The sequence below is a fragment of the Pristiophorus japonicus genome, chromosome 8 (assembly GCF_044704955.1).
Source record: "Pristiophorus japonicus isolate sPriJap1 chromosome 8, sPriJap1.hap1, whole genome shotgun sequence".
Taxonomy (NCBI): domain Eukaryota; kingdom Metazoa; phylum Chordata; class Chondrichthyes; family Pristiophoridae; genus Pristiophorus; species Pristiophorus japonicus.
In genome coordinates this window covers 22,333,900-22,360,834 of record NC_091984.1, presented here as the reverse complement: position 1 = coordinate 22,360,834, position 26,935 = coordinate 22,333,900, and the positions used below count along the sequence as shown (strand labels likewise).

The following is a 26,935-nucleotide window of genomic DNA, read 5'->3' as shown; positions in this document are numbered from 1 at the left end:
ATCCAAACCGATGGTAAACATTATAAAATGTATATATTGCACATCTATGTATATATTAAAAATCTTGCGCGTCAATTTTTCTTTTTTATAAATTTCTACAGTTATCAACCCTCCTTATTTTCATATTTTAATCCTAAATTCCTGTCCCATAATTTAACTTTGTAAACTCATTACGCGAACTTCACCCTCTGTCCAGTGGAAATGCTGCAACGCTATAGAAATAAGGATCAAGTTTATGACTTATGAAATGGGAACTAAATTGCACCTGCGTGACTTGGCCCAATTATTCATTTGCTTCTAATGCTGCTTCATCTGAAAGCTGCTTTTATCTCGACACTTCATGTGGAATGACCTGCAAGATCGACTAGTATGATGTACAGATATAAAATGCAAATAGGGTCTAAGAACAGGTGATATTGGGTCATTTTAGAGAATGGAGGAGGATACCATGGCCGCCCCTTCATCTTTCATAACGTTAGATAATGAATTGAATATATTGGAATGTAACTTCTGCATACTCGGTAAGGGAGTAACCTAATTTGGTCAGGATTTATGTCCCTGTGAATCTTGGTGAGATGCTGTTTGATGGTTCGTTCAGTATGATTGGGATGGGATTTTCCTGCTAAGCTTGATTCTCATCTTTCTATAGGTGATCGAGTTATAGATGTTGGCTCAGAGTGGCGAACATTTAGCAATGACAAAGCAACAAAAGACCCATCTCGAGTTGGTGATGCCCAGAATCCACTGCTAAATGGCGGTGATTTGTCAACTATGATTGGAAAGGTAAGAATGTGGCTTGATCAACGGAATAGGCACTTAAAACAGTTACATTTTTTTTAAAAACGTCTGTTTCATCTGTTAGTTATGAAATTGTTTTCACAATACTTAAGTAGAAATGCAAGATTCCCCGCTGCCTACCCCTCTCCTATCACTTCTTTTCTGAATGGATTGATCCCTTGGTATGGTTTCACAGGCATTAGATGCCATTCTGTGCCTGACCCAAGTGGCCATTCCTCAACTGAGTTTAGACGGTGGGTTTTTAAACATGTAGCTGTAAAAGACCTTTCAGAGGCCACCATCAAAGGTTTAGTGATGTACTGTGTGTCAGATGATGTCTGGCATTCTCTATTGTTGCCACCAGCACCATCCCCTCTCTGGCTACTTGCTCAAGCTGAACTAAAGGGTACATCTTGGTGCCGCCTTCGACCCAGAGCGGAGTTACAAACCTTGTATCAGCTGTTTAGCTGGAACCTTCAGTAATAGATTTAAAAGCTTCACAACCACAATTCCTTTCATCAACACATCCTCCAGTACAAGCTGCAGAATACTACTAGTCAAATCTTTCAGACAAGAAGTAGTTCAGAGGGTAGGCAACTTTTATATAAAAAAAATGTTTTAAATGATCCCAGCAGGGTAATTCAGGCTAATTCCTTGCCTCCAAGTGGGGGAGGAGCAATGAAGTCAAAACTAATCTAAATATGGCCAGTTCATGCGTAGGTTCAGCTAAAGATTTGGGTGTCTCTTGATCTGATTGTTCTCGCCCTTGTACACCACCTTTTCCTGACTGACATGTGTATTTGCCTCGAGTACCCTTGTTTCTACTATCTCCTCTGACAGCCAGTTGGGTGTGAATTCAGAACATGACTGTGCTTCCTTGGGGATTCTTGGATGTCACGGTTGATATCGCACTGTGATTTCTTCTGCGCAGATGCATCCATTTTCACTTGTATATGAATGTTGAAATGCATAAAATAACAGAAGGCCATACCAAAGGCAGAAAATCTAAGCTTCACTGCTGGTTTGTGATCCTGCTTTGCATGTTTTCCATACTTTGCTCTGAATCATGGAATAAATTTGGGGCAGTCTTTTTTAAAAATTTGATCTGGCAAAGCAGATTTAACTTGTGTCTGGTGCAGGGAGGTAGAGACGATGATGTGGAAAGTCATTTGACAGGGTAACTTTTTTTTTTTAAAGTGAAAGCTAAACAAACTACCGATGTGCTGATGTCATAGGGCCCTTGGAATTTCAGGGGAAGTGGTTTTAGTTTTTTTAAATATGGTTTATCTTTATTGTTGATGTGTATAGAAAATAAGTAGTGAGGGTTGGAAGTGACGCTATGGGTTCACAGATTTCTAAATATCCAGAGAGTGGGGTCCAGTTAAATAAGAATTTGTGTAGTGAGGGACCTTGCTAAATAAACATTGCATCCAATTACTTGCATGAAATTCTTACCAAATGGAGCTCTGCTTTGTTTCAACAATGATCCAGGGTGTTTCTGAATCAACTTTTTAAATATAAACTTTTTAAGAGATTTGGAAAGTGAGATTTTGAGGTATGGACAAATAAGTGGAACTATTTGTACATTAATAAAAGGAGATTGGAATTCTGTGTGCCAGTGATTGTGACTGAGTTGAGAAAATAGGCTTTTGAAGGGAATGAAGGAAACTGAGTCTTGAGTACATTTTTAATAGATCTTGGACTAATATTTCACATTTTTGTTTTAAAATAGACCTTGTATCTTACCTAGTGGATCTGGAGCTGAGGAATGTAACAAAGTAATCTGTGCAGCTTTTAATTTGTACATGTTATAGACGGTGTGTTTCCTTTTGTGGGCATTACTTGCTTTGCATTTCTTCGCAGGGTACTGGATCAGCAAGTTTTGATGAGTTTGGGAATGCAAAATACCAAAATCGTCGGACTATGAGTAGCTCTGACCGAGCAATGATGAATGCATTTAAGGAAATCAGCAATATGTCTGACAGAATAAATCTGCCCAGAAATATAGTTGTAAGTTCATGTAGCCTTTGATTTGTCATGGTATTGCTTCATTAATTTAAAGTAATGATCACATGAAATTTTAATATTGCTGCTAATTAAATGGTCTGAACATAATTAAATCTTGCCTTTTCACTTGCTAGGATCGAACAAATAACTTATTTAAGCAAGTGTATGAACAGAAAAGCCTAAAGGGAAGGAGTAATGATGCCATTGCTTCTGCCTGTTTGTACATTGCCTGTAGACAAGAAGGTGTACCACGAACATTCAAAGGTAAGAGGATCTAGAATTAAGTCCAAATTATAGCACTGTTTCTAATTGAGTCTTCTGAAATTCATTTTACAGTCTGAATAACTGTCAATAGGATTTTTTGGTTTAGGTCAAAGTCATTATTTCTGAGCTATTAAAAGAAAGAAGCTGATGCTAACAGTTTTTAATTAACGGACGTCATCACTGCCTTGATCCAGCATGGACGCAAGAGCTGAATGCTAGAGAAGAGGCAAGAGTAGCCGCCCTCATCATTGAGGCAGTATTCGACTGACTATGGCACCAAGTCAGTGGGGTTCAAGGGGGAGACTCTGGTGGCTGGAGCTTTACCTGATTGGTCGAAGCTGGATGTCACTGCAGGAGGTCATCAGCGAAGTGTCTTCTGCCCATCGAGCTTCAGTTGCTTATCGATTATCTTCCCTCCATCAGGTCAGAATTGGGGCTCTTTGCTGATGAATCCAGTGTTCGGCCCCATTCACAAAATCTCCGGTAATAAAGAAGCCCGTGTTTGCTTACAGTAGGACCTGGGTAGCATCCATACTTGGCTTAACAAGTGGTAGCTATTGTCACAAGTGCCAGGTAACAAGAGAAAGCCGAGCCATCTCCCCCCTTTACCTTCAGTGCCACCACCATCACTGAGCACTCCATCATCCTGGGGTCACCATTGATCAGAAACTGAACTGGCTGAGCCATAACACCATAGCTTCAAGAGCAGGGCAGTGGCTGAGTCCCCTCCTGATCCTTCAAAGCCTCCAACATTTACGAGGCTCAAGCCAAGACTGTGATGGAATACAGACCATGGGCCCAAGTTTCGGGCCACGCCTAGAACGACGCAGCCCCGACCTGGACGCCCGTTTTTCACGCCACAAAGTGCGCCTAAAAAAAAACTTCCAGATTCTCCGGCTCCCTGCAGGTCCTCTGGCCCTCGGCGCGGCGCAGTACGAGTTGTAGGGGGCGGAGCTAGGTCCCTACGCTGAAAACAGTGCCGGGACCTCTGCGCATGTGCAGTAGCTCCAGCGCTCAAAACTGTGTGGGAGGGGCCCGAAGCACGCAGCCCCTAGCCCTGACCGAATGGCCTCACTGGGGCTGCGTGAATAAGGTTACTCCCACGCCCAGCTCCTGCTTCCTCCCAACCCGACTCGACTCCCGCTGCCCTGCCCTTGGACCGGACCTGACCGCGCTCCCTCCCCCCTCCCCCACCACCCCGACCTGACCAGAACCTCCCTCCCTTCCCCACACCCCCCCCCCCCGGACCCAACCTGACCTCCCGCCCCCGACACGAACCTCCCTCCCTTTCCTTCCCGACCCGTGCTCCCAACCGCCCCCATCCCCCCTGGTCCGGCTCCGACCCACGCTCCTGACCCCGGACCCGACCCCAACGCCACCTACCTGTAAATCTGGTGCGGGGGACGGGCCCTGCCTGAAGTCTTGGGCGTCCGTTCAGCCCCCCCCCCCCCCACCCCCGACTCCTCCCCCCCCCCCCCCCGACTCCTCCCCCCCCCCCCCCCGACTCCTTCCCCCCCCCCGACTCCTTCCCCCCCCCCGACTCCTTCCCCCCCCCGACTCCTTCCCCCCCCCCGACTCCTTCCCCCCCCCGACTCCTTCCCCCCCCCGACTCCTTCCCCCCCCCCCGACTCCTTCCCCCCCCCCGACTCCTTCCCCCCCCGACTCCTTCCCCCCCCCCGACTCCTTCCCCCCCCCCGACTCCTTCCCCCCCCCCCGACTCCTTCCCCCCCCCCCGACTCCTTCCCCCCCCCCCGACTCCTTCCCCCCCCCGACTCCTTCCCCCCCCCCGACTCCTTCCCCCCCCCCGACTCCTTCCCCCCCCCCGACTCCTTCCCCCCCCCCGACTCCTTCCCCCCCCCCGACTCCTTCCCCCCCCCCGACTCCTTCCCCCCCCCCGACTCCTTCCCCCCCCCCGACTCCTTCCCCCCCCCCGACTCCTTCCCCCCCCCCGACTCCTTCCCCCCCCCCGACTCCTTCCCCCCCCCCGACTCCTTCCCCCCCCCCGACTCCTTCCCCCCCCCCGACTCCTTCCCCCCCCCCGACTCCTTCCCCCCCCCCGACTCCTTCCCCCCCCCCGACTCCTTCCCCCCCCCCGACTCCTTCCCCCCCCCCGACTCCTTCCCCCCCCCCGACTCCTTCCCCCCCCCCGACTCCTTCCCCCCCCCCGACTCCTTCCCCCCCCCCGACTCCTTCCCCCCCCCCGACTCCTTCCCCCCCCCCGACTCCTTCCCCCCCCCCGACTCCTTCCCCCCCCCCGACTCCTTCCCCCCCCCCGACTCCTTCCCCCCCCCCGACTCCTTCCCCCCCCCCGACTCCTTCCCCCCCCCCGACTCCTTCCCCCCCCCCGACTCCTTCCCCCCCCCCGACTCCTTCCCCCCCCCCGACTCCTTCCCCCCCCCCGACTCCTTCCCCCCCCCCGACTCCTTCCCCCCCCCCGACTCCTTCCCCCCCCCCGACTCCTTCCCCCCCCCCGACTCCTTCCCCCCCCCCGACTCCTTCCCCCCCCCCGACTCCTTCCCCCCCCCCGACTCCTTCCCCCCCCCCGACTCCTTCCCCCCCCCCGACTCCTTCCCCCCCCCCGACTCCTTCCCCCCCCCCGACTCCTTCCCCCCCCCCGACTCCTTCCCCCCCCCCGACTCCTTCCCCCCCCCCGACTCCTTCCCCCCCCCCGACTCCTTCCCCCCCCCCGACTCCTTCCCCCCCCCCGACTCCTTCCCCCCCCCCGACTCCTTCCCCCCCCCCGACTCCTTCCCCCCCCCCGACTCCTTCCCCCCCCCCGACTCCTTCCCCCCCCCCGACTCCTTCCCCCCCCCCGACTCCTTCCCCCCCCCGACTCCTTCCCCCCCCCGACTCCTTCCCCCCCCCCGACTCCTTCCCCCCCCCCGACTCCTTCCCCCCCCCCGACTCCTTCCCCCCCCCCGACTCCTTCCCCCCCCCGACTCCTTCCCCCCCCCGACTCCTTCCCCCCCCCCGACTCCTTCCCCCCCCCCGACTCCTTCCCCCCCCCCGACTCCTTCCCCCCCCCCGACTCCTTCCCCCCCCCCGACTCCTTCCCCCCCCCCGACTCCTTCCCCCCCCCCGACTCCTTCCCCCCCCCCGACTCCTTCCCCCCCCCCGACTCCTTCCCCCCCCCCGACTCCTTCCCCCCCCCCGACTCCTTCCCCCCCCCCGACTCCTTCCCCCCCCCCGACTCCTTCCCCCCCCCCGACTCCTTCCCCCCCCCCGACTCCTTCCCCCCCCCCGACTCCTTCCCCCCCCCCGACTCCTTCCCCCCCCCCGACTCCTTCCCCCCCCCGACTCCTTCCCCCCCCCCGACTCCTTCCCCCCCCCCGACTCCTTCCCCCCCCCCGACTCCTTCCCCCCCCCGACTCCTTCCCCCCCCCGGACTCCTTCCCCCCCCCCGACTCCTTCCCCCCCCCCGACTCCTTCCCCCCCCCGACTCCTTCCCCCCCCCGACTCCTTCCCCCCCCCCGACTCCTTCCCCCCCCCCGACTCCTTCCCCCCCCCCGACTCCTTCCCCCCCCCCGACTCCTTCCCCCCCCCCGACTCCTTCCCCCCCCCCGACTCCTTCCCCCCCCCCGACTCCTTCCCCCCCCCCGACTCCTTCCCCCCCCCCGACTCCTTCCCCCCCCCCGACTCCTTCCCCCCCCCCGACTCCTTCCCCCCCCCCGACTCCTTCCCCCCCCCCGACTCCTTCCCCCCCCCGACTCCTTCCCCCCCCCCGACTCCTTCCCCCCCCCCGACTCCTTCCCCCCCCCCGACTCCTTCCCCCCCCCCGACTCCTTCCCCCCCCCCGACTCCTTCCCCCCCCCCGACTCCTTCCCCCCCCCCGACTCCTTCCCCCCCCCCGACTCCTTCCCCCCCCCCGACTCCTTCCCCCCCCCGACTCCTTCCCCCCCCCCGACTCCTTCCCCCCCCCGACTCCTTCCCCCCCCCGACTCCTTCCCCCCCCCGACTCCTTCCCCCCCCCGACTCCTTCCCCCCCCCGACTCCTTCCCCCCCCCGACTCCTTCCCCCCCCCGACTCCTTCCCCCCCCCGACTCCTTCCCCCCCCCGACTCCTTCCCCCCCCCGACTCCTTCCCCCCCCCGACTCCTTCCCCCCCCCGACTCCTTCCCCCCCCCGACTCCTTCCCCCCCCGACTCCTTCCCCCCCCCGACTCCTTCCCCCCCCCGACTCCTTCCCCCCCCCGACTCCTTCCCCCCCCCGACTCCTTCCCCCCCCCGACTCCTTCCCCCCCCCGACTCCTTCCCCCCCCCGACTCCTTCCCCCCCCCGACTCCTTCCCCCCCCCGACTCCTTCCCCCCCCCGACTCCTTCCCCCCCCCGACTCCTTCCCCCCCCCGACTCCTTCCCCCCCCCGACTCCTTCCCCCCCCCGACTCCTTCCCCCCCCCGACTCCTTCCCCCCCCCGACTCCTTCCCCCCCCCGACTCCTTCCCCCCCCCGACTCCTTCCCCCCCCCGACTCCTTCCCCCCCCCGACTCCTTCCCCCCCCCGACTCCTTCCCCCCCCCGACTCCTTCCCCCCCCCGACTCCTTCCCCCCCCCGACTCCTTCCCCCCCCCGACTCCTTCCCCCCCCCGACTCCTTCCCCCCCCCGACTCCTTCCCCCCCCCGACTCCTTCCCCCCCCCGACTCCTTCCCCCCCCCGACTCCTTCCCCCCCCCGACTCCTTCCCCCCCCCGACTCCTTCCCCCCCCCGACTCCTTCCCCCCCCCGACTCCTTCCCCCCCCCGACTCCTTCCCCCCCCCGACTCCTTCCCCCCCCCGACTCCTTCCCCCCCCCGACTCCTTCCCCCCCCCGACTCCTTCCCCCCCCCGACTCCTTCCCCCCCCCGACTCCTTCCCCCCCCCGACTCCTTCCCCCCCCCGACTCCTTCCCCCCCCCGACTCCTTCCCCCCCCCGACTCCTTCCCCCCCCCGACTCCTTCCCCCCCCCGACTCCTTCCCCCCCCCGACTCCTTCCCCCCCCCGACTCCTTCCCCCCCCCGACTCCTTCCCCCCCCCGACTCCTTCCCCCCCCCGACTCCTTCCCCCCCCCGACTCCTTCCCCCCCCCGACTCCTTCCCCCCCCCGACTCCTTCCCCCCCCCGACTCCTTCCCCCCCCCGACTCCTTCCCCCCCCCCGACTCCTTCCCCCCCCCCGACTCCTTCCCCCCCCCCGACTCCTTCCCCCCCCCGACTCCTTCCCCCCCCCGACTCCTTCCCCCCCCCGACTCCTTCCCCCCCCCGACTCCTTCCCCCCCCCGACTCCTTCCCCCCCCCGACTCCTTCCCCCCCCCGACTCCTTCCCCCCCCCGACTCCTTCCCCCCCCCGACTCCTTCCCCCCCCCGGACTCCTGATGATGGCTCTTTATTTGTAAACTTCCCTTTAAACCCCCCCCCCCCCCCCATTCTCTACACCTGATTTTCTAAAGTGTAGACAAGGTTTTTTCGAGCGTACAAAAACCTTCACTTACTCCAAACTAACTTAGAATGGAGTAAGTTTTCACTGCTGAAACTTTGAAAACAGGCGTAAGTGGCAGGACACGCCCCCTTTTGAAAAAAAAATTCTGTTCCAAAGTGAAACTGTTCTAACTGACTAGAACTGGAGCAAACTAAATGCCGAGAGTTTGAATTTCTAAGATACTCCGTTCTACACCAGTTGCTCCAAAAAATCAGGAGCAACTAAGGCCGAAACTTGGGCCCCATATGTCTGGAATGGTGCAACTGTAAAGCACTGATTCAGATGCTCAACACTATCCAAGATAGAGCAATTTTCTTGATTGGTGCCCTTGCCACTGGACTCGATTCTTCCTTTGCACTGCTGGCATATTGTGGCTGCAATATATACAATCTACAGAATACACTAGCCAAGGTTATTTGGCAGCACTTCCCCTCTGACCTCTCCAAGAAAGGCAAGAGTAGCAACATTGTAGGAACCCATCACCTTCCAAGTACCACTCCAAGTCTGACTTTGCCATAACATCGTTCCTTCATTGTTGCTGGGTCAGAATCCTGAAATTCATTACCTAGTGTCATTTTGGGAGCATCACCATAACCAGGGATACAGTTGTTCAAGAAGCCCTAGAACCACCATCTTGGGAAAACTAGGGATGGGCAATAAATGTGGCCTTGCCTGAATTCTACATTCTAAAAACAAACTGGGTAGGAAGTCTACTGAAATACTGACCACCTACAGTCTTTAATATCAAAGTAAAAACAACATGCATTTATGTAGTGGCTTTCACTTCTGTCCCAGCATGCTTCAGAGCCAATGCAGTACTTTAGAAGTGTAGTCTACTGTTGTAATTTGCAAGCAGCAATGAAATAAATGACCAGATAATCTATTTGCTGCTGTCAGTTGTGGGGTAATTGTTGGCCAGGGCACAAACAGCTCCCCAGCTCTTTTTTTTTTTTGAATCGTGCAATGGGATATTTTACATCCAAATGAGAAGACAGAATGGGTCTCTGTTCAGCATCACATCTGAAAGGTGGCACCTCCAACAGTATAGCTCAGAGGTGAGTGTTGGCACTGAGCTGAGGCTGAAACTGTTGTAACGTGGGTTACCCAAATTGCAGTATTAATTTGCCCCCATTTTCTGTCTTGCGCCTTTCCCTGTAACAGCTTGAGACTGATGTGGAAAAAGGCCCATCAAGCCATTCTCTCTGCAGACTGACCGTTTCTATTACGTGACTGGTCCTAGAACCAGGATACACTGCTCTGAGCACAATTGGTCACCTCTCCTTGAGGTGCATATTGGTTTCCATTCTTCAGTTATGCAAGGCTGCGCAGCAAGAATGAATCAGCGGATATTTATTGACCTACCTTTTCCATTTTCTACACCTGGCATAGCTCGGAAGGGGAAATGGGTGTTGGTACGAGTTAACACTGTTCTTTCACCTCGAGGACCTGGATTTAAATCCAGAAAAATGGGATAGGAGTCCATTCTCTAAGGTCCCTGAAGTGAAATCATTTTGAGCCACCTCAATCCAGTACTCAGTAGGTATGTGTCTACGGAACAAACATTCCTTCATTTAGCACTTACTGGCAGTTTTGCTATGGTGTTAAAAGTTCAAATTGACTAGATGGTATTTGGAAAGTGTATGAAAGCTTTACTCTACACAAGTCCATATTGTACTTGACCTGTGCTTGCTTGATGCCAGTACGTGTTAAAAATGGAAGTGTTCCATTCCACTGCATATGCTTACCTTGAGAGCAGAAGTTCACGCCAAAGAAACCAGGACAAGGCTGAGGATTCCTGATTCAGGATTTTTAAGCTGTATGGGTGGTCATACAGAAGAACATAAATAAGAGCAGGAGGATACTGTCCATGAACATTACAGAAAAGGATGGAAACTATTGAGATCTTTGACATGGCTAGTTCACTGCATTGTGTTTGCCAGTTGCTATTTTGCATGTGCTAGTGTAAGCTAGGCAGTTTTTTTTGCCAGCGTGATGGGGGAGGATAAAAGAGCAAATCTGGCTTACTCTAGGATCTAATGTGTATATACATAATAAAACCCACAGCAATTCCGAGTTGTTGACTGACACTGGCAGGCTGCCACTTCAATGAGAAGGGCTCCCCATCCTTCCCAGTCCTGGTAGCTGATCCTGATGGAAAATTCTATGTTTAGTGTCAGCTGGGTATTTGCTGGCAACCTAACAAGTAGGTCATTGTTCTGGTCTTGATTTTTCAGTGGTTTTAATTAATTGGGGTAATTATGACCATGCTAGTCATTTTAAGACAACAAAATATATGACCCATGAATACATTGCAATGCTGCTGTGCAGTACACAGTTTCGTTGGGTAAATGCAGTTTATCAAATACTGCATAAAGCTGTCCATGCTAAAATATCGAGCTTGGTTTGTTGCCAGTAGGTGGGTTGAATGGAGCAGAGGGGGTATCTTCCAAATGTTTGGATATTGTTGCTTGGTATTTCCAGTTAGTTTAAATAACCTGAACTTTCATCTTGAGATACACCTCCACCTGACCCAAAGCTGTGATAATAACATCTTTGCTTTCTCTTGGTCATAAGAACATAAGAATTAGAAACAGGAGTAGGCCATCTAGCCCCTCGAGCCTGCTCCGCCATTCAACAAGATCATGGCTGATCTGGCCGTGGACTCAGCTCCACTTACCCGCCCGCTCTCTGTAACCCTTAATTCCCTTATTGGTTAAAAATCTATCTATCTGTGACTTGAATACATTCAATGAGCAAGCCTCAACTGCTTCCTTGGGCAGAGAATTCCACAGATTCACAACCCTCTGGGAGAAAAAATTCCTTCTCAACTTGGTTTTAAATTGTCTCCCCCGTATCTTGAGGCTGTGCCCCCTAGTTCTAGTCTCCCCGACCAGTGGAAACAACCTCTCCGCCTTTATCTTGTCTATCCCTTTCATTATTTTAAATGTTTCTATAAGATCACCCCTCATCCTTCTGAACTCCAACGAGTAAAGACCCAGTCTACTCAATCTATCATCATAAGGTAACCCCCTCATCTCCGGAATCAGCCGAGTGAATCGTCTCTGTACCCCCTCCAAAGCCAGTATATCTTTCCTTAAGTAAGGTGACCAAAACTGCACGCAGTACTCCAGGTGTGGCCTTACCAATACCCTATACAGTTGCAGCAGGACCTCCCATCTGCCAAACCTTAGCCCATTCGCTTAACCTATCCAAATCTCTTTGCAGCCTCTGTGTCCTCTACACAACCTGCTTTCCCACTAATCTTTATGTCATCTGCAAATTTTGTTACACTACACTCTGTCCCCTCTACCAGGTCATCTATGTATATTGTAAACAGTTGTGGTCCCAGCACCGATCCCTGTGGCACACCACTAACCACTGTTTTCCACTCCGAAAAGGACCCATTTATCCCGACTCTCTGCTTTCTGTTCGCCAGCCAATTCTCTATCCATGCTAATACGTTTCCTCTGATTCCGCGTACCTCTATCTTCTGCAGTTATCTTTTATGTGGCACCTTATCGAATGCCTTTTGGAAATCTAAATACACCACATCCATCGGTACACCTCTATCCACCATGCTCGTTATATCAAAGAATTCCAGTAAATTAGTTAAACATGATTTCCCCTTCATGAATCCATGCTGCGTCTGCTTGATTGCACTATTCCTATCTAGATGTCCCGCTATTTCTTCCTTAATGCTAGTTTCAAGCATTTTCCCCACTACAGATGTTAAACTAACCGGCCTATAGTTACCTGCCTTTTGTCTGCCCCCTTTTTTAAACAGGGGTGTTACATTAGCTGCTTTCCAATCCGTTGGTACCTCCCCAGAGTCCAGAGAATTTTGGTAGATTATAACAAATGCATCTGCTATAACTTCCGCCATCTCTTTTAATACCCTGGGATGCATTTCATCAGGACCAGGGGACTTGTCTACCTTGAGCCCCATTAGCCTGTCCAGCACTACCTAGTGATAGTGATTGTCTGAAGGTCTTCCCTTCCCACATTCCTGAAACCAGCAATTTTTGGCATGGTTTTTGTGTCTTCCACTGTGAAGACCAAAGCAAAATAATTGTTTAAGGTCTCAGCCATTTCCACATTTCCCATTATTAAATCCCCCTTCTCATCTTCTAAGGGACCAACATTTACTTTAGTCGCTCTTTTCAGTTTTATTTATCTGTAAAAGCTTTTACTATCCGTTTTTATGTTTTGCGCAAGTTTACCTTTGTAATCTATCTTTCCTTTCTTTATTGCTTTTTTAGTCATTCTTTGCTGTTTAAAATGTTCCCAATCTTCTAGTTTCCCACTAACCTTGGCCACCTTATACGCATTGGTCTTTGATTTTATACTCTCCTTTATTTCCTTGGTTATCCACGGCTGGTTATCCCTTCTCTTACCACCCTTCTTTTTCACTGGAATATATTTTTGTTGCGCACTAAGAGCTTCTTAAAAGTCCTCCACTGTTTCTCAATTGTGCCACCGTTTAGTCTGTGTTTCCAGTCTACTTTAGCCAACTCTGCCCTCATCCCAATGTAGTCCCCTTTGTTTAAGCATAGTACGCTCGTTTCTGACACAACTTCCTCACCCTCAATCTGTATTACAAATTCAACCATACTGTGATCACTCATTCCGAGAGGATCTTTTACTAGGAGATCGTTCATTATTCCTGTCTCATTACACAGGACCAGATCTAAGATAGCTTGCTCCCTTGTAGGTTCTGTAACATACTGTTCTAAGAAACAGTCCCGTATGCATTCTATGAATTCCTCCTCCAGGCTACCCTGTGCGATTTCCCTACTTGTTTCACTCTAATATCTTCCCTCCTTCACTATTAGAAATTTGTGCAGTGTCCAGAATTTCGAAGAAGGAAATAGGCCGATGCTTCAAGTTAATTCTGAAGGCTCTGGAAACCAGCGTGGATCTAATTACTACAGGAGATTTTATGTCCAGGTTCTGTTCAAACTTGGGATTGCCTAAACAAGTACAAATGGCTGCAACGCACATTGCAAGGAAAGCTGTGGAACTGGATTTGGTGCCTGGCAGGAGCCCAATTTCTGTGGCTGCAGCAGCTATTTATATGGCATCGCAAGCTTCGGCAGACAAAAGGACACAGAAAGGTATTTAGTCTACTAACTTGCTATTAAAGAACAATCATGAGTTGGACCTAATTTGAAATGCATAACTACAGAAGTTTTTGTTTAGCGACCCTGCAAAATAAAGGACCGTAGTGATGGGATATGCGGGTGGATTAAAGATAAATCCCCAGTTCTTTTCCGTAATAAAATTGTGTTGGAATAATTGGCCAGTGGTACTTTGATAATGTAGGTGCTCTGGGAGGACTGCTGAAGAAAAGCTGTTAAGTATGACACACGAGATGTTGTCCATGAGCACTGTTCTTAGAAATGTAATCACTTGGAGAAATAGTGAATGTTTGCTTGATGAGAGTCTCACTATTTCAGCAGTCATGGTCTATCCATGTTGTAGTAGTGAGAGGATCATGATAAGAATAGAAAGGTTCTGATTTATTTATTCTGTTCTGTTCCCAAGCTAAATGTGTTTTCCTATTTGGAATCACTTGAGCTTATCCCCAAATACCTGAAGGTGTTTAGATGTGATGTTTTGTAAGAGTTCTTGGAAACTGATGGTGTTCACCAAGTCTGGGCATGTGGCTCCTGGCTGTTCATCCCCCTTTCTCTTTGGCAGTTGTTTGTGTGATCACTGCTTACCGAGTGAATTCAGAATCTAATTTTTTTTTTTTTCCTCCTCCCCTCTGCAGAGATTGGAGACATTGCTGGTGTAGCGGACGTCACAATCAGGCAGTCCTACAGACTCATCTATCCACGAGCTGCTGATCTCTTTCCTGCTGAATTTAAATTTGATACTCCAGTTGACAAACTGCCCCAGTTGTAAATAGAAACAGCCTACTCACAATGTACACAATAGTTTGTTTTTTTAAAGTAAAAAAAAAAACACCTTTCCCCTACATAGAATGTTTGAAACAAGAATGTTTGAAACAAGTTAATTTGGCCTCAAGATTTTTTGAAAACTTACTCTAGTGAAGAACCCAGCTAAGAACCAATGAGGCTATTTAGCAGCAGAGGGTTATGCTGTGTCCAAATACAGCACATACATTCCGAAGCTGACTTTCAAGACCATTTGTACTTGCCAGATAATTTGTATATTTGCAAGTGAGGAATTTATACTTAACCTGATAATTAATTTGTATATAATGTGCAAATTGGGGTTATTGTGTTGTGAAAGGCTGCTGATAGATTGGCTCACATTTACATTTTTTTTTTCTTGCATTACTAACTTGTAATTTGACATGCCTGTATTCAGGTTAGAGATGCTTGGTGTCTTAAATAAATGACCATTTCCTTTGTTTCTGTATCTACATTGACTTCTTGAACTTCAAAATTGGTATTTATTACTAAGAAATGGTTGCTAAGCTTTGAAAATTGCACTTGCCACCAGCTCGTAGTTTGACTATAGTTTGAGGTCTTCAAGCTAACTTGTAGGTTCAATATTAAACTACAATTTTTTGTTTTGTTGGAGATTTTATTTGTGCAAGGAAAGTGCATTAAAATGTGCAGTATTTATATTTCCATAAGGATACAGATTGCTTATTTTAGAGAAAAAAAAACTTGTATAATTGTTTCACTGAAAAGTGCAGAGTGTTTGAACTGACAGTACATCAGAAATTGAGTTTATATTTAGGGGAAAGTTTCTAAACCAGTGGCTCCATTTTACATCAGTGTTATATATTTGAAAATCATACATGTTGCTCAAAGTTCCTTAAGTGGCCTGCAGAAGATCCTTTTAATGACCATTAAAGGAGTAATTCATTAAATCTGTAGACTGTGATTGTACAGATAGAAATTAATAAAAACCAATTTAACTTTGTTTCATAAAACTACACCTGCCAAGTGCTGTTTTATTTTTTTCCTTTGGGATTTGTGCTCATTAGTGTAGAACTCCAAACTGAGGAATAGAACACCGAACTTGGTGTCAGCCAGCTGCAGCACTGCCAGGTACAGAGCATTATGATCTTGTCTTCTGTTTTCTTGGCAAAGTGTGTCAAATGAGGTGGCAGGGCGGGGGGAGGGGGATTGGAAGGAAGAGAAAGGGTTCTGATTAAAGAATAGTATAAAAGATAGCAGTGGCCATCACTGTCCACCAATATATGGTAACATCAATCGGGGGAAATGGTACTGGCTAGCCACTAAGGCCAATGTATCATCTGGACTTTATAGACTCCTGAGAAGCAAAAATCTGGTGTGGTATGGTGAATATATGGGCGTCAAGAGTCCTGTGCCTGAAGCTGGTGTTCAGCCCTTTATTTGATATGCAAATGTTCTAATGACTGTTTAAGGATTGTTCTTCAACATTGGGTTGCCCTTAACCCAGCTAGTGCCAGACTAACTATGTCCAGGAAAACCAGATATACATGAGACTTAACAGGCCGTCCTTAAAAGGACTGCTGCAGGCAGCAACCAAAATGTACTTTCCTGAATGTGGAAAACATAGAAAATAGGTGCAGGAGTAGGCCATTTGGCCCTTCGAGCCTGCACCACCATTCAATATGATCATGGCTGATCATGCAACTTCAGTACGCCATTCCTGCTTTCTCTCCATACCTCTTGATCACTTGAGCCTTAAGGGCCACATCTAACTCCTTTTTGAATATATCTAACGAACCGGCCTCAACAACTTTCTGTGGTAGGGAATTCCACAGGTTCACAACTCAGTGAAATTTCTCCTCATCTCGGTCCTAAATGGTTTACCCCTTATCCTTAGTCTCCACAGATGGGAACAGTATTCAAGTCCTGGAAAGACTTTGATCTTGATTAAAAAAATTCTGATCCTTGTGTTCAGATCTCTCCCTCCCTATCTGTCACTTCTTACAACCCTCTGAGAACTCTCTTTTCTAACTCTGGCCTCTTGCACATCTCCCAGCTCCATATGGGAGCCATTGCTGCTTCTCGTCCCCTACAATCATAGACATTTACAGCATGGAAGGAGGCCATTCCAAGTGCTTTTTAAAGGCAGTGAGGGTTTCTGCCTCTACCACCCTTTCAGGTAAAGTTCCAGCCCCCCACATCCCTCTGCATGAAGAAATTTCCCCTCAAAAACCCTCTTAAACCCTTCTACCAATTACTTTAAATTTTTGCCCCCTGGTTGTTGCCTTTCTGCTAAGGAAAACAGGCCTTTTTTATCCACTATATATAGGCCCCTCAATTGTGTATACCTCAATGCAGTCTCTCCACAGCTGCCACTGTTCCAAGGAAAACAAACCCAGCCTATCCAATCTGTCCTCATAGCTAAGATTCTCCATTCCAGGCAGCATCCTCATAAATCTCCTCTGTACCCTCTCCAGTGCAATCACGTCCTTCCGGTGACCAGAACTGCATGCAGTACTCCAGCCCTAGTGTTTTATACAGATCAAGCATAACCCACCTGCCCTTATTCTATGCCTCTGCTAATAAAGGCAAGCATTCTGTATGCTGCTTTATCCATCTGGCCTGCTACTTTCAGGGATCTGTGAACATGCACTTCCAGATCTGTTTGTTGCTCTACACTTCTCAAAATCCTACCATTTAATGTGTATTCCATTTCCTTGTTAGCTGCCCTCAACTGCATTATCTCACACTTCTCTGGATTAAATTCCATTTGCAATTGTTCTGCCCTAGCCAGTTGCTTGATATCTTCCTGCAGTGCGCAGCTTAAGAACATAAATAGGAGTAGGCCATTTGGCACCTCGAGCCTGCTCCGCCATTCAGTAAGATCATGGCTGATCTGATCATGGATTCAGCTCCACTTCCCTGCCTGCTCCCCGTAACCCTTTACTCCCTTATCGCTCAAAAATCTGTATCTCCACCTTAAATATATTCAATGACCCAGCTTCCACAGCTCTCTGGGGCAGAGAATTCCACAGATATACAACCCTCAGAAGAAATTTCTCCTCATCCCTGTTTTAAATGGGCAGTCCCTTATTCTGAGACTATGTCCCCTAATTTTAGTTTCCGGAGTGGAAATACCTTTTTTCATTCACCTCATTATCTTACCTTTGGTCGAGCCCTCATTATCTATGTTTCGATAAGATCACACCTCATTCTTCTGAACTCCAATGTGTATAGGCTCAACCTATCTTAAGTTAGCACCCTCATCTCCAGAATCAACCTAGTGAACTTTCTCTGAACAGCCTCCAATGCAAGTATATCCTTAAGTATACAAACCAAAACTGTATGCAGTACTCTAGTTGTGGCCTCACCAATATCCTTTACAGTTGTAGTAGGACTGCTCTGCTTTTATACTTGATCCCCCTTGCAATAAAGGCCAACATTCCATTTGCCTTCCTGATTACTTGCTGTACCTGCATACTAACTTTGTGTTTCATGCACAAGGATACCCAGGTCCCTCTGTACTGCAGCACTTTATAATTTAAATGGAGAAAAATTGTAATTTGCTTTTCTATTTCTGCCAGTGGATAACCTCACATTTTCCCAGATTATACTCCCATCTGCCAAATTTTTGCCCACTCACTTAGCCTGTCTATATCCCTTTGCAGATTTTTTTGTGTCCTCACAATTTGCTTTCCCACCCATCTTTGTATCATCAGCAAACTTGGCTACATTACACTCAGTCCCTTCATCCAAGTCATTAATATAGATTGTAAACAGTTGAGGACCCAGCACCGATCCCTGCGGCACCCACTATTCACTATATTTGCCAACTGGAAAATGACCCGTTTATCCCAACTCTTTTCTGTTAGTTGGCCCATCCCCTATCCATGCTAATATATTCCCCCCAACTCAGTGAGCTTTTATCTTGTGCAGTAACCTTTTATGTGGCACCTTATTGAATGCCTTTTGAAAATCCAAATACACCACATCCACTGATTTTTTTTTCCCCCTTATCCACCCTGCCCATTGACAAATTTGCTGGAGTTCTTTGAGGATGCAAACCTAATTTTCCTTTCATAAAACCATGCTGACTCTACTTGATTGATTCATGCTTTTCCAAATGTCCCACTACTGCTTCCTTAATAATACACCAGCATTTTCCCAACGACCAATGTTAAGCTAATTGGTCTTATCGACCACACTTCATTATCGACTACAGACTATTTTTGTATAATCTGCAAACTTCTTAATCATACCCCCTATATTCATTAATTCAATTCCAGATCATTAATGTATACCACAAAAAGCAAGAGACCTTGTACTGAGTCCTGCAGAACCCCATTGGAAACATACTTCCAGTCACAAAAACATCCATCAACCCTAACCCTTTGCTTACTGCCTCAGCCAATTTTCTGCGATAACCTCTACCCTCATGATCCCAGTGGCCTGCTGTACACCCTTTCAGAGGCTGTTTTTTCACTGTCGTAGGGCCAAAGTTGTGGAGCTCCCTCCCCAATTGCACTGTGGGAGTACCTTCATTACAAGGACTGCAACAGTTCAAGAAGGCAGCTCACCATCTCCGAGGGCAATTGGGGAAGGGTAATAAATGCTCGTCTTGCCAGTGGTGTCTACATGCTGGAACAAATAAAAAGAAAACCGCCTGCCACAACGCTGCCTTCCTTCATGGTCATCTCCCACCCCTTCCTGATCCTCTGAACGGACCTATATGAGGGCTACTGCAGTGGACTGATTTTAATCATCATAGGCAGTCCCTCGGAATTAAGGAAGACTTGCTTTCACTCTAAAAATGAGTCCTTAGGTGACTGAACAGTCCAATACGAGAACCACAGTTACTATCACAAGTGGGAACGAAAATCGGTGGGGGAAAGGGTGGGTGGGACTGGTTTGCCGCACGCTCTTTCCGCTGCCTGCGCTTGATTTCTGCGTGCTCTCAGCAATGAGACAAGGCCTCCCGGCTGCACTTCCTCCACTTAGGGCGATCTTTGGCCAGGGACTCCCAGGTGTTGGTGGGATGTTGGTCTTTATCAGGGAGGCTTTGAGGGTGTCCTTGAAACGTTTCCTCTGCCCATCTTTGGCTCGTTTGCCGTGAAGGAGTTCCGAGTAGAGCGCTTGCTTTGGAAGTCTCGTGTCTGGCATGCGAACAATGTGACCTGCTCAGGGGTCACTGCCCAGGGGCTGATCAAGTGTGATCAGTGCTTCAATGCTGGAGATGTTGGCCTGGTCGAGGACGCATCTGTCAGTTGGTGCATCTACCCTCCCAGGGAATTTGCAGGATCTTATGGAGACATCGTTGGTGGTATTTCTCCAGTGACACGAGGTGTCTACTGTACATGGTCCATGTCTCTGAGCCATACAGGAGGGTGGGTATTACTACAGCCCTGTAGACCATGAGCTTGGTGGCAGATTTGAGGGCCTGGTCTTCGAGCACTCGTTTCCTCAGACAGCCGAAGGCTCCACTGGTGCACTGGAGGCGGTGTTAAATCTCATTGTCAATATCTGCCTTTGTTGATAAGAGGCTCCCAAGGTATGGGAAATGGTCCACATTGTTCAGGGCTGCGCCGTGGATCTTGATGACTGGGGGGAGGTGCTGTGCGACGGGGACAGGTAGGTGGAGGACCTTTGTCTTACGGATGTTTAGCGTAATGCCCATGCTTTCGTACGCCTCAGTGAATATGTTGACAATGACTTGGAATTCAGCCTCTATGTGCGCAGACGCAGGCGTCATCCGCGTACTGTAGCTCGATGACAGAGGTTGGGGTGGCCTTGGATCTGGCCTGGAGACGACAAAGGTTGAACAGGTTCCCACTGGTTCTATAGATTAGTTCCACTCCAGCAGGGAGCTTGTTGAGTGTGAGGTGGAGCATGGCAACGAGGAAGATTGAGAAAAGAGTTGGCGCAATGACGCAGCCCTGATTGAACCCGGTTCGGACGTGGATTGGGTCCATCTCAAAGAATGCTACCCGCCATCACTTCAGTAAAACCCCAGCCTGCACGAGGTAGAAAAAGCCATAAGACAGCTTCAAAACAACAAGGCTACGGGAGCAGATAGAATCCCCGCTGAGGCACTGAAGTATGGCGGAGAGGCATTGTTGGCGCGAATGCATGACCTCATCCCTCTCATCAGGGAGGAGAGCATGCCGGGAGATCTCAGAGACGCAGTGACCATGACCATCTTTAAAAAAGGGGACAAATCCGACTGCAGCAACTACAGAAGAATCTCCCTGCTATCAGCCACTGGGAAAGTCGTCGCTAGAGTCCTCCTTAACTGTCTTCTCCCTGTGGCTGAGGAGCTCCTCACCGAGTCTCAGTGCGGATTTCGTCCACTACAGGGCACAATGACATGATTTTACTGATTTTAAGAGTCCTCTTCCACCAACTGCCTGGGAACGCCCATTAAGTGGCCAGGGCTTGCCGGTTTCATAATGAGGCACAATATTCAGTATTGGGCTTAGCCATTCAGGCGGCTGTTCTGGACACACTCGAGCTTCTGGGGCCTGCGGATCTGCCAGTCCTACGCCTTTGGAAGGAAATGCTTCAGTTTGTAATAATGGATACAACAGGTAACTGGCTCATCACTTGCACTACATTTTCTCACAATAACTGCTTTTTCCTTGACTGGTAAGTGGACCATATTTGAGCTGCTGTTGGTGCATGTCCCAATTGAAACCATTGATTCTATCCTTTTTGGATATTCAATTTCAAGGTTTTTGTTTTGGGGGGGTGGTTGTGATGCCCAAAGGCGGCCATGTTAAACATAAAGGTAAAGCCAGTAACAAGAGAGCTCAGTGTCAGGCTCTCGTGTTCAATATCTGGAATATTGTTGTTGAACCTGTGCCCTAGAACAGATATTGCCATCTTCAACAAATGAAGCTGTAGAATGTGCTTCTGAATGGAATATCGGACACCAATACCAGCAGTATGATTCTGTCATGTATGTATGCTTGGGGTTACTAGCCACCAGGGGGCGTCACTGTCAGAAGTCACATACGCACGTGTGTGCGGGCCAGGTATATAAAGGAAGCCACCATGTAATGCAGGCACTTTGGGCTCGAATAAAGCAGAGCCAGGTTTGTACCTGTGTTAGTTTACAGTATTCAGTCTATCGAGTTATTACATATATAACATTTGGCGACGAGGTAACTCAAGAACCTTCGCATGCAAAATGAGCACCAATGGAATTCTGGAGAGATTCGTGGAGAGAGAGGACTGATCAGATTTTATCGATTGCCTGGACCAGTACTTCGTGGCCAACTAAATGGAGGAAGCTACCGATGCAGTTAGGCGCAGGGCGGTTTTCCTCAATGTTTGCAGTCCGAAAATCTATGGCCTCATAAAGAATCTCCTCTCGCCTGCATGTCCAACGGACAAGGACTATGAAGAATTGTGTGTTCTCGTATGTGACCATCTCAAACCAAAAGAAGGCATCATCGTCTTATGCTATCGATTCTACACGCATGTTCATTCTGAGGGCAGGATGTGTCGGAATTCATCGCCAACCTAAGACATCTTGCTGGGCCATGTAAGTTTGAAGATACGTTGGGAGACATGCTGCGAGATTTCTTCATAATAGGAATCAACCACGAGGTGGTCCTCCGGAAGTTATTGGCCGCAGAGACGCTGGATTAGAACAAGGCCATCGCGATTGCCCAGGCATGCATGACGACGGATGATAATTTAAGGCAGAGATCATCGAAGAGTCGAAGCTCCACGGCAAGTACTGTAAACAAGATTGTGTCATCGTATGGCAGAGCTGCTTATGGCAGGGCCCACTCGACTGTGTATGTGAAACCTGTAGCTGCTCAAAGTCCGCCAACGGGTATGAATCCGATTTCACCCTGTTGGCGTTGTGGGGGCAATCATTGGCATCATCAGTGTCGGTTTAAACAGTACATCTGTAAAGGCTGTTCGAAAGTGGGGCATCTTCAGCGAATGTGTCCACAATTGAACAAGCGTGCTGCGACTCACCACGTGGATGATGATTACCAGTCCAGAACGTATTCATTCCTGACAAAGAGCCAACCGATAATGGTTAATGTGAAACTAAATGACATGCGGTATCGATGGAATTGGACACAGGTGTGTGAGTCAGTCGATAATGAGCCAAAGGACATTCTACAAGCTGTGGGACATTAAGGCTGTGAAATCTAAGCTGAGTCCAGTCAATGCCAAGTTGCGTACTTACACCAAAGAACTCATACAGGTGATTGGCAGTGCAGTAGTCTAGGTGTCGTATGATGGTGTAGTCCATGATCTACCGTTATGGATCATTCCAGGAAATGGTCCAATGCTGCTCGGCAGGAATTGGCTCGAAAAAATAAAATGGAATTGGAACGATATCAAAGCGTTGTCATCGGTGAATGACACGTATGCTCAAGTGCTTACAACTGGGTTTGGGGTGTGTCTCAAGATAGAGCTTTTGAGAAAGTTACAAATCTGCTTTGCTCGAACCAATTGCTGGTACATTATGATCCATGTAAGCGTCGGGTATTCGCCTGTGATGCTTCATCATATGGGGTTGGCTGTGTGCTCCAACAAGCTAATGAGTCGGGTAAACTACAACCTGTTGCGTATGCTTCGAAAAGTTTGTCAAAGGTGGAAACAGCCTACAGCATGGTAGAAAAAGAAGCATTAGCCTGTGTGTATGGGGTTAAAAAGATGCATCAGTACCTGTTTGGTCTTCGTTTTGAACTCGAAATGGATCACAAGCCACTCATTTCATTGTTTTCGGAAAACAAAGGTATCAAAAGCAATGCATCATCCCGCATCCAGAGGTGGGCGGGCGCTGACATTATCTGCCTATGATTATGTCATTCGCCATAGACCGGGCACCGAGAATTGTGCCGATGCACTGAGCCGTCTGCCTTTGCCCACACCAGCGGTGGAGACGCAAGAACCTGCAGATCTACTGTTAGTTATGATGCTTTTGAGAGTGAAGAAACCCCTGACAGTGCTCAACACGTTAGGACCTGGACCAGACAGGACCCGATTTTATCGGTTGTAAAACGTCGTGTCCTTAGTGGTGATTGGTCTGCTATACCTATGGAAATGTGTGACGAGACCAAACCTTACAACCGTCGCAAAGACAAACCATCCATTCAGTCAGATTGTTTCCTGTGGGGTAATCCTGTTGTTATGCCTAAGAAAGGCAGAGAGAAATTTGTACATGATCTACACAGCACTCATCCTGGTATTGTCATGATGAAAGCCATCGCCAGGTCTCACGTATGGTGGCCTGGAATTGATTCTGATCTGGACTCGTGTGCATCACTGCAACACTTGCATGCAGCTAAGCAAAGTATCAGCGGAATCTCCACTGAGTCTGTGGTCATGGCCATCCAAACCATGGTCGAGGATCCACATTGACTTTGCGGGTCCTTTCCTGGGTAAGATTATTTTTTGTTGTGGTGGATGCATATTCCAAGTGGATAGAGTGTATAATTATGTCATCCAGTACATTCACAGCTACCATTGAGAGCCTTCGTATCATGTTTGCTACTCGTGGTCTGCCTGACATCGTTGTGAGCGACAATGGATCTTGCTTCACAAGTCTGTAGTTTCAAGAGTTCATGAAACTCAATGCTTTTAAACACGAGGTCAGCACCATGCAAACCTGCTTCTAATGGTCAAGCAGAGCATGCTGTCCAAACAATCAAGCAGAGTCTGAAACGTGTAACTCAGTGTTCACTGCAGACTCTCTTGTCATGCATATTGCTTAGTTACAGGACAAGACTCCACACGCTTACAGGGGTCTCCCCTGCTGAACTATTAATGGAGAGGTCTCAAGACTAAGCTCTCTCTCGTCCATCCTGACTTGAATGATCGTGTTGAAAATCAGCAGTGGTATCATGATCGTGCTGCTGTGTCATGCGACATCTCTGTTAACGATCCTGTGTATGTGCTAAATTATGGTCAAGGTCCCAAGTGGGTCGCCTGTACTGTTACGGCCAAGGAGGGTAACAGTGTTATTGTCAGGCTCAAGAATGGGCAAACATGCAGAAAACATGTTGATCAGATAAAGCTGCGGCACACGGATGAACCAGAAGAGTCTGAGGAAGACACAATCAGTGACCAACCAACCTACCCTCAATCATAGAGGACTCCGTCGTCATCAATGAATCTGCACTTTCATTCTCTGACATGGTCATTGCCACTGCCATCAGATCGGCTACCCAGCCTCCAGTCATAACAGACTCAGAACACTCGCCCAGAACTGGAGTTGAACTGAGACGATCAATTCGTGAGCGGAAAGCCCCGGACCGTCTCAACTTGTAAAAAGACTGATAGTAAGATCTTGAAGGGGGATGTTGTCATGTATGTATGCTTGGGGTTACTAGCCAGCAGGGGGTACCATTGTCGGAGGTCATTGGGCTATCGCACATTTGTGCAGGCCAGGTATATAAAAGAAGCCACCATGTAATGCGGGCATTTTGGGCCCGAATAAAGTTGAGCCAGGTTTGCACCTGAGTGAGTTTACAGTATTCAGTCTATCAAGTTATTACATACATAACAGATTCAACAAGTTTGACTTGCTCGTGCTTGATTTTTATTTCACTGATGAGGTTTCTATTAAAAGTCTGGCATCAACCTGAAAACATGGCTAAGAATTCAAGGACATTAGGCAGAAAGAAGACAAGTACCTTTGAAAAGTTGCAGCAGTTTTACTGTGGCACTGGTCACAGGCAATCGAGGGTCTCCTAGTCCGAGGGAGGACGTTCTTGCTATTGAGTGCAGCGAAGGGTCATCAGACTGATTCCAGGGATGGCGGGACTGACATATGAGGAGAGACTGGATCGACTGGGCCTTTATACACTGGAGTTTAGCAGGATGAGGGGATCTCATAGAAACGTGTAAGATTCTGATGGGATGGGACAGGTTAGATGCGGGAAGAATGTTCCCGATGTTGGGGGAAGTCCAGAACCAGGGGGCACAGTCTTAGGATAAGGGGTAGGCCATTTAGGACTGAGATGAGGAGAAACTTCTTCACTCAGAGTTGTTAACCTGTGGAATTCCCTGCTGCAGAGAGTTGTTGATGCCAGTTCATTGGATGTATTCAAGAGGGAGTTAGATATGGCCCTTACAGCTAAAGGGATCAAGGGGTACTGAGGTGAAGGATCAGCCATGATCTTATTGAATGGTGGTGCAGGCTCGAGGGGCAGAATGGCCTACTCCTGCACCTAGTTTCTATGTTTGGGAGAGGAGCACGGTGGAGTGAGACTGGAGGCTAGAGTTGAAACAGGGATGAAATTGGATCAGGTATTTGATAACCAGTATTGGAAAAATCCACAGGCCTATGCTGATTGTTTTTTAAATGGCATCTTCACATTTCTTATGTATTAGAGATGTGTGAACGAACGAGAAATAGGGGATGAAAATCCTTAACGGGACTGCTGGAGGTTGCCGACCCAAAGTTAACTTTTTACACTTTGTATTGTGCTGGTCGATGTTCCTTGGGCCCGAACCGATTGTTGTCCGCAGCTCACTGTTTTATGTAATTGCCAGTGAGCCTCGGATGCGTGTTTCAGTCACACTGCCAGCCTGGGTATGCTCATTTCTCGCCCATACACAATATTGAAAGCAGGAATATGTCACGATAGCTGTCATTCTCTGTTATGCCTGTAGGTGGAGTTCAGTAAGATTTTCCCATTTTAATCTAAGAAAGCATAGGTACCTGTCACACCAGCTATACCACCAGATGGGGCTGCAGGACCTCCACAGCTTCAAGGACCAACAAGTTGTACCAGCGGCTGTAGCTGTCCACTCTTCCCATCTCTTGCCCTTTCCCAATGAACTAAATAGTTTCAGTTTAAAAATGGCATGTTTTGCTCCTCCATAACTTTCCCTCCTGCTCTTGGACTCCTGTTTAACTCTTGTGTCGGCTCCAATGTTCCCCATCAAAGTGGCCGCCCCCGGATCAGCCCTGACCCTCCTACTGACTAAATGCTCAGGCAGCGACTGCTCAATGTACTGCAGCTTTCCCGAACCCTGCTCCTGCTGCCGAGCCATAACTCCTTTCTGCGTTGCATTGCACTGTTGGGCCTTGCTTCTCTTCGACAACCTACCTTATTTGCAAGTCCCGCTGATAGTCCAACCCAGGATGAAGAACAGTTACCCCACAGGCTGGACTCTGCGCCGGAATCAGCTCTCATATTCACTACACCATGCTCACTGTCATCCTTTTCCTGCCGTTTAAATTATATTTTATCACCTTTTCTTCAACAAAAAACTCAAGAAGCAAATGTTTTACTTTTAATTGATTTCTGAATACGTTATATTTTCAGATTCATTTTTCTATTAAAATTTAGATCAGAATTATTAATCACATTTTAAATACAAAAAATATACTTTAAATCTATTCTCTATTTACTGTTCTTTAAAATATAATTATATAGATATTTGATACATGCAATAAAATACTCTACATCCAATAAAATACTCTACATCCAATGCCAATATTTAAACATAATTAGTCACAAACATCACCTTGCATATCAGTCATTTTATACTAATAAGCCGCCCCACTG

General features: G+C 48.7%; 1 protein-coding gene across 2 annotated transcripts in view; it reads left to right on the top strand.

Moving 5' to 3' along the window:
• Positions 1–14,872, top strand: part of gtf2b (general transcription factor IIB) — a 30,517-nt gene extending 15,645 nt beyond the window's left edge. For both annotated transcript variants that reach the window (XM_070886553.1, XM_070886554.1), the window contains exons 3-7: positions 650–783; positions 2,641–2,787; positions 2,919–3,048; positions 13,326–13,607; positions 14,267–14,872. In XM_070886553.1, the coding sequence (XP_070742654.1) occupies positions 650–783; positions 2,641–2,787; positions 2,919–3,048; positions 13,326–13,607; positions 14,267–14,400 (827 nt within the window). In that variant the 3' untranslated portion in view covers positions 14,401–14,872. The remainder of the gene's footprint in view (positions 1–649; positions 784–2,640; positions 2,788–2,918; positions 3,049–13,325; positions 13,608–14,266) is intronic.
• The last annotated feature ends 12,063 nt before the right edge of the window (positions 14,873–26,935 follow it).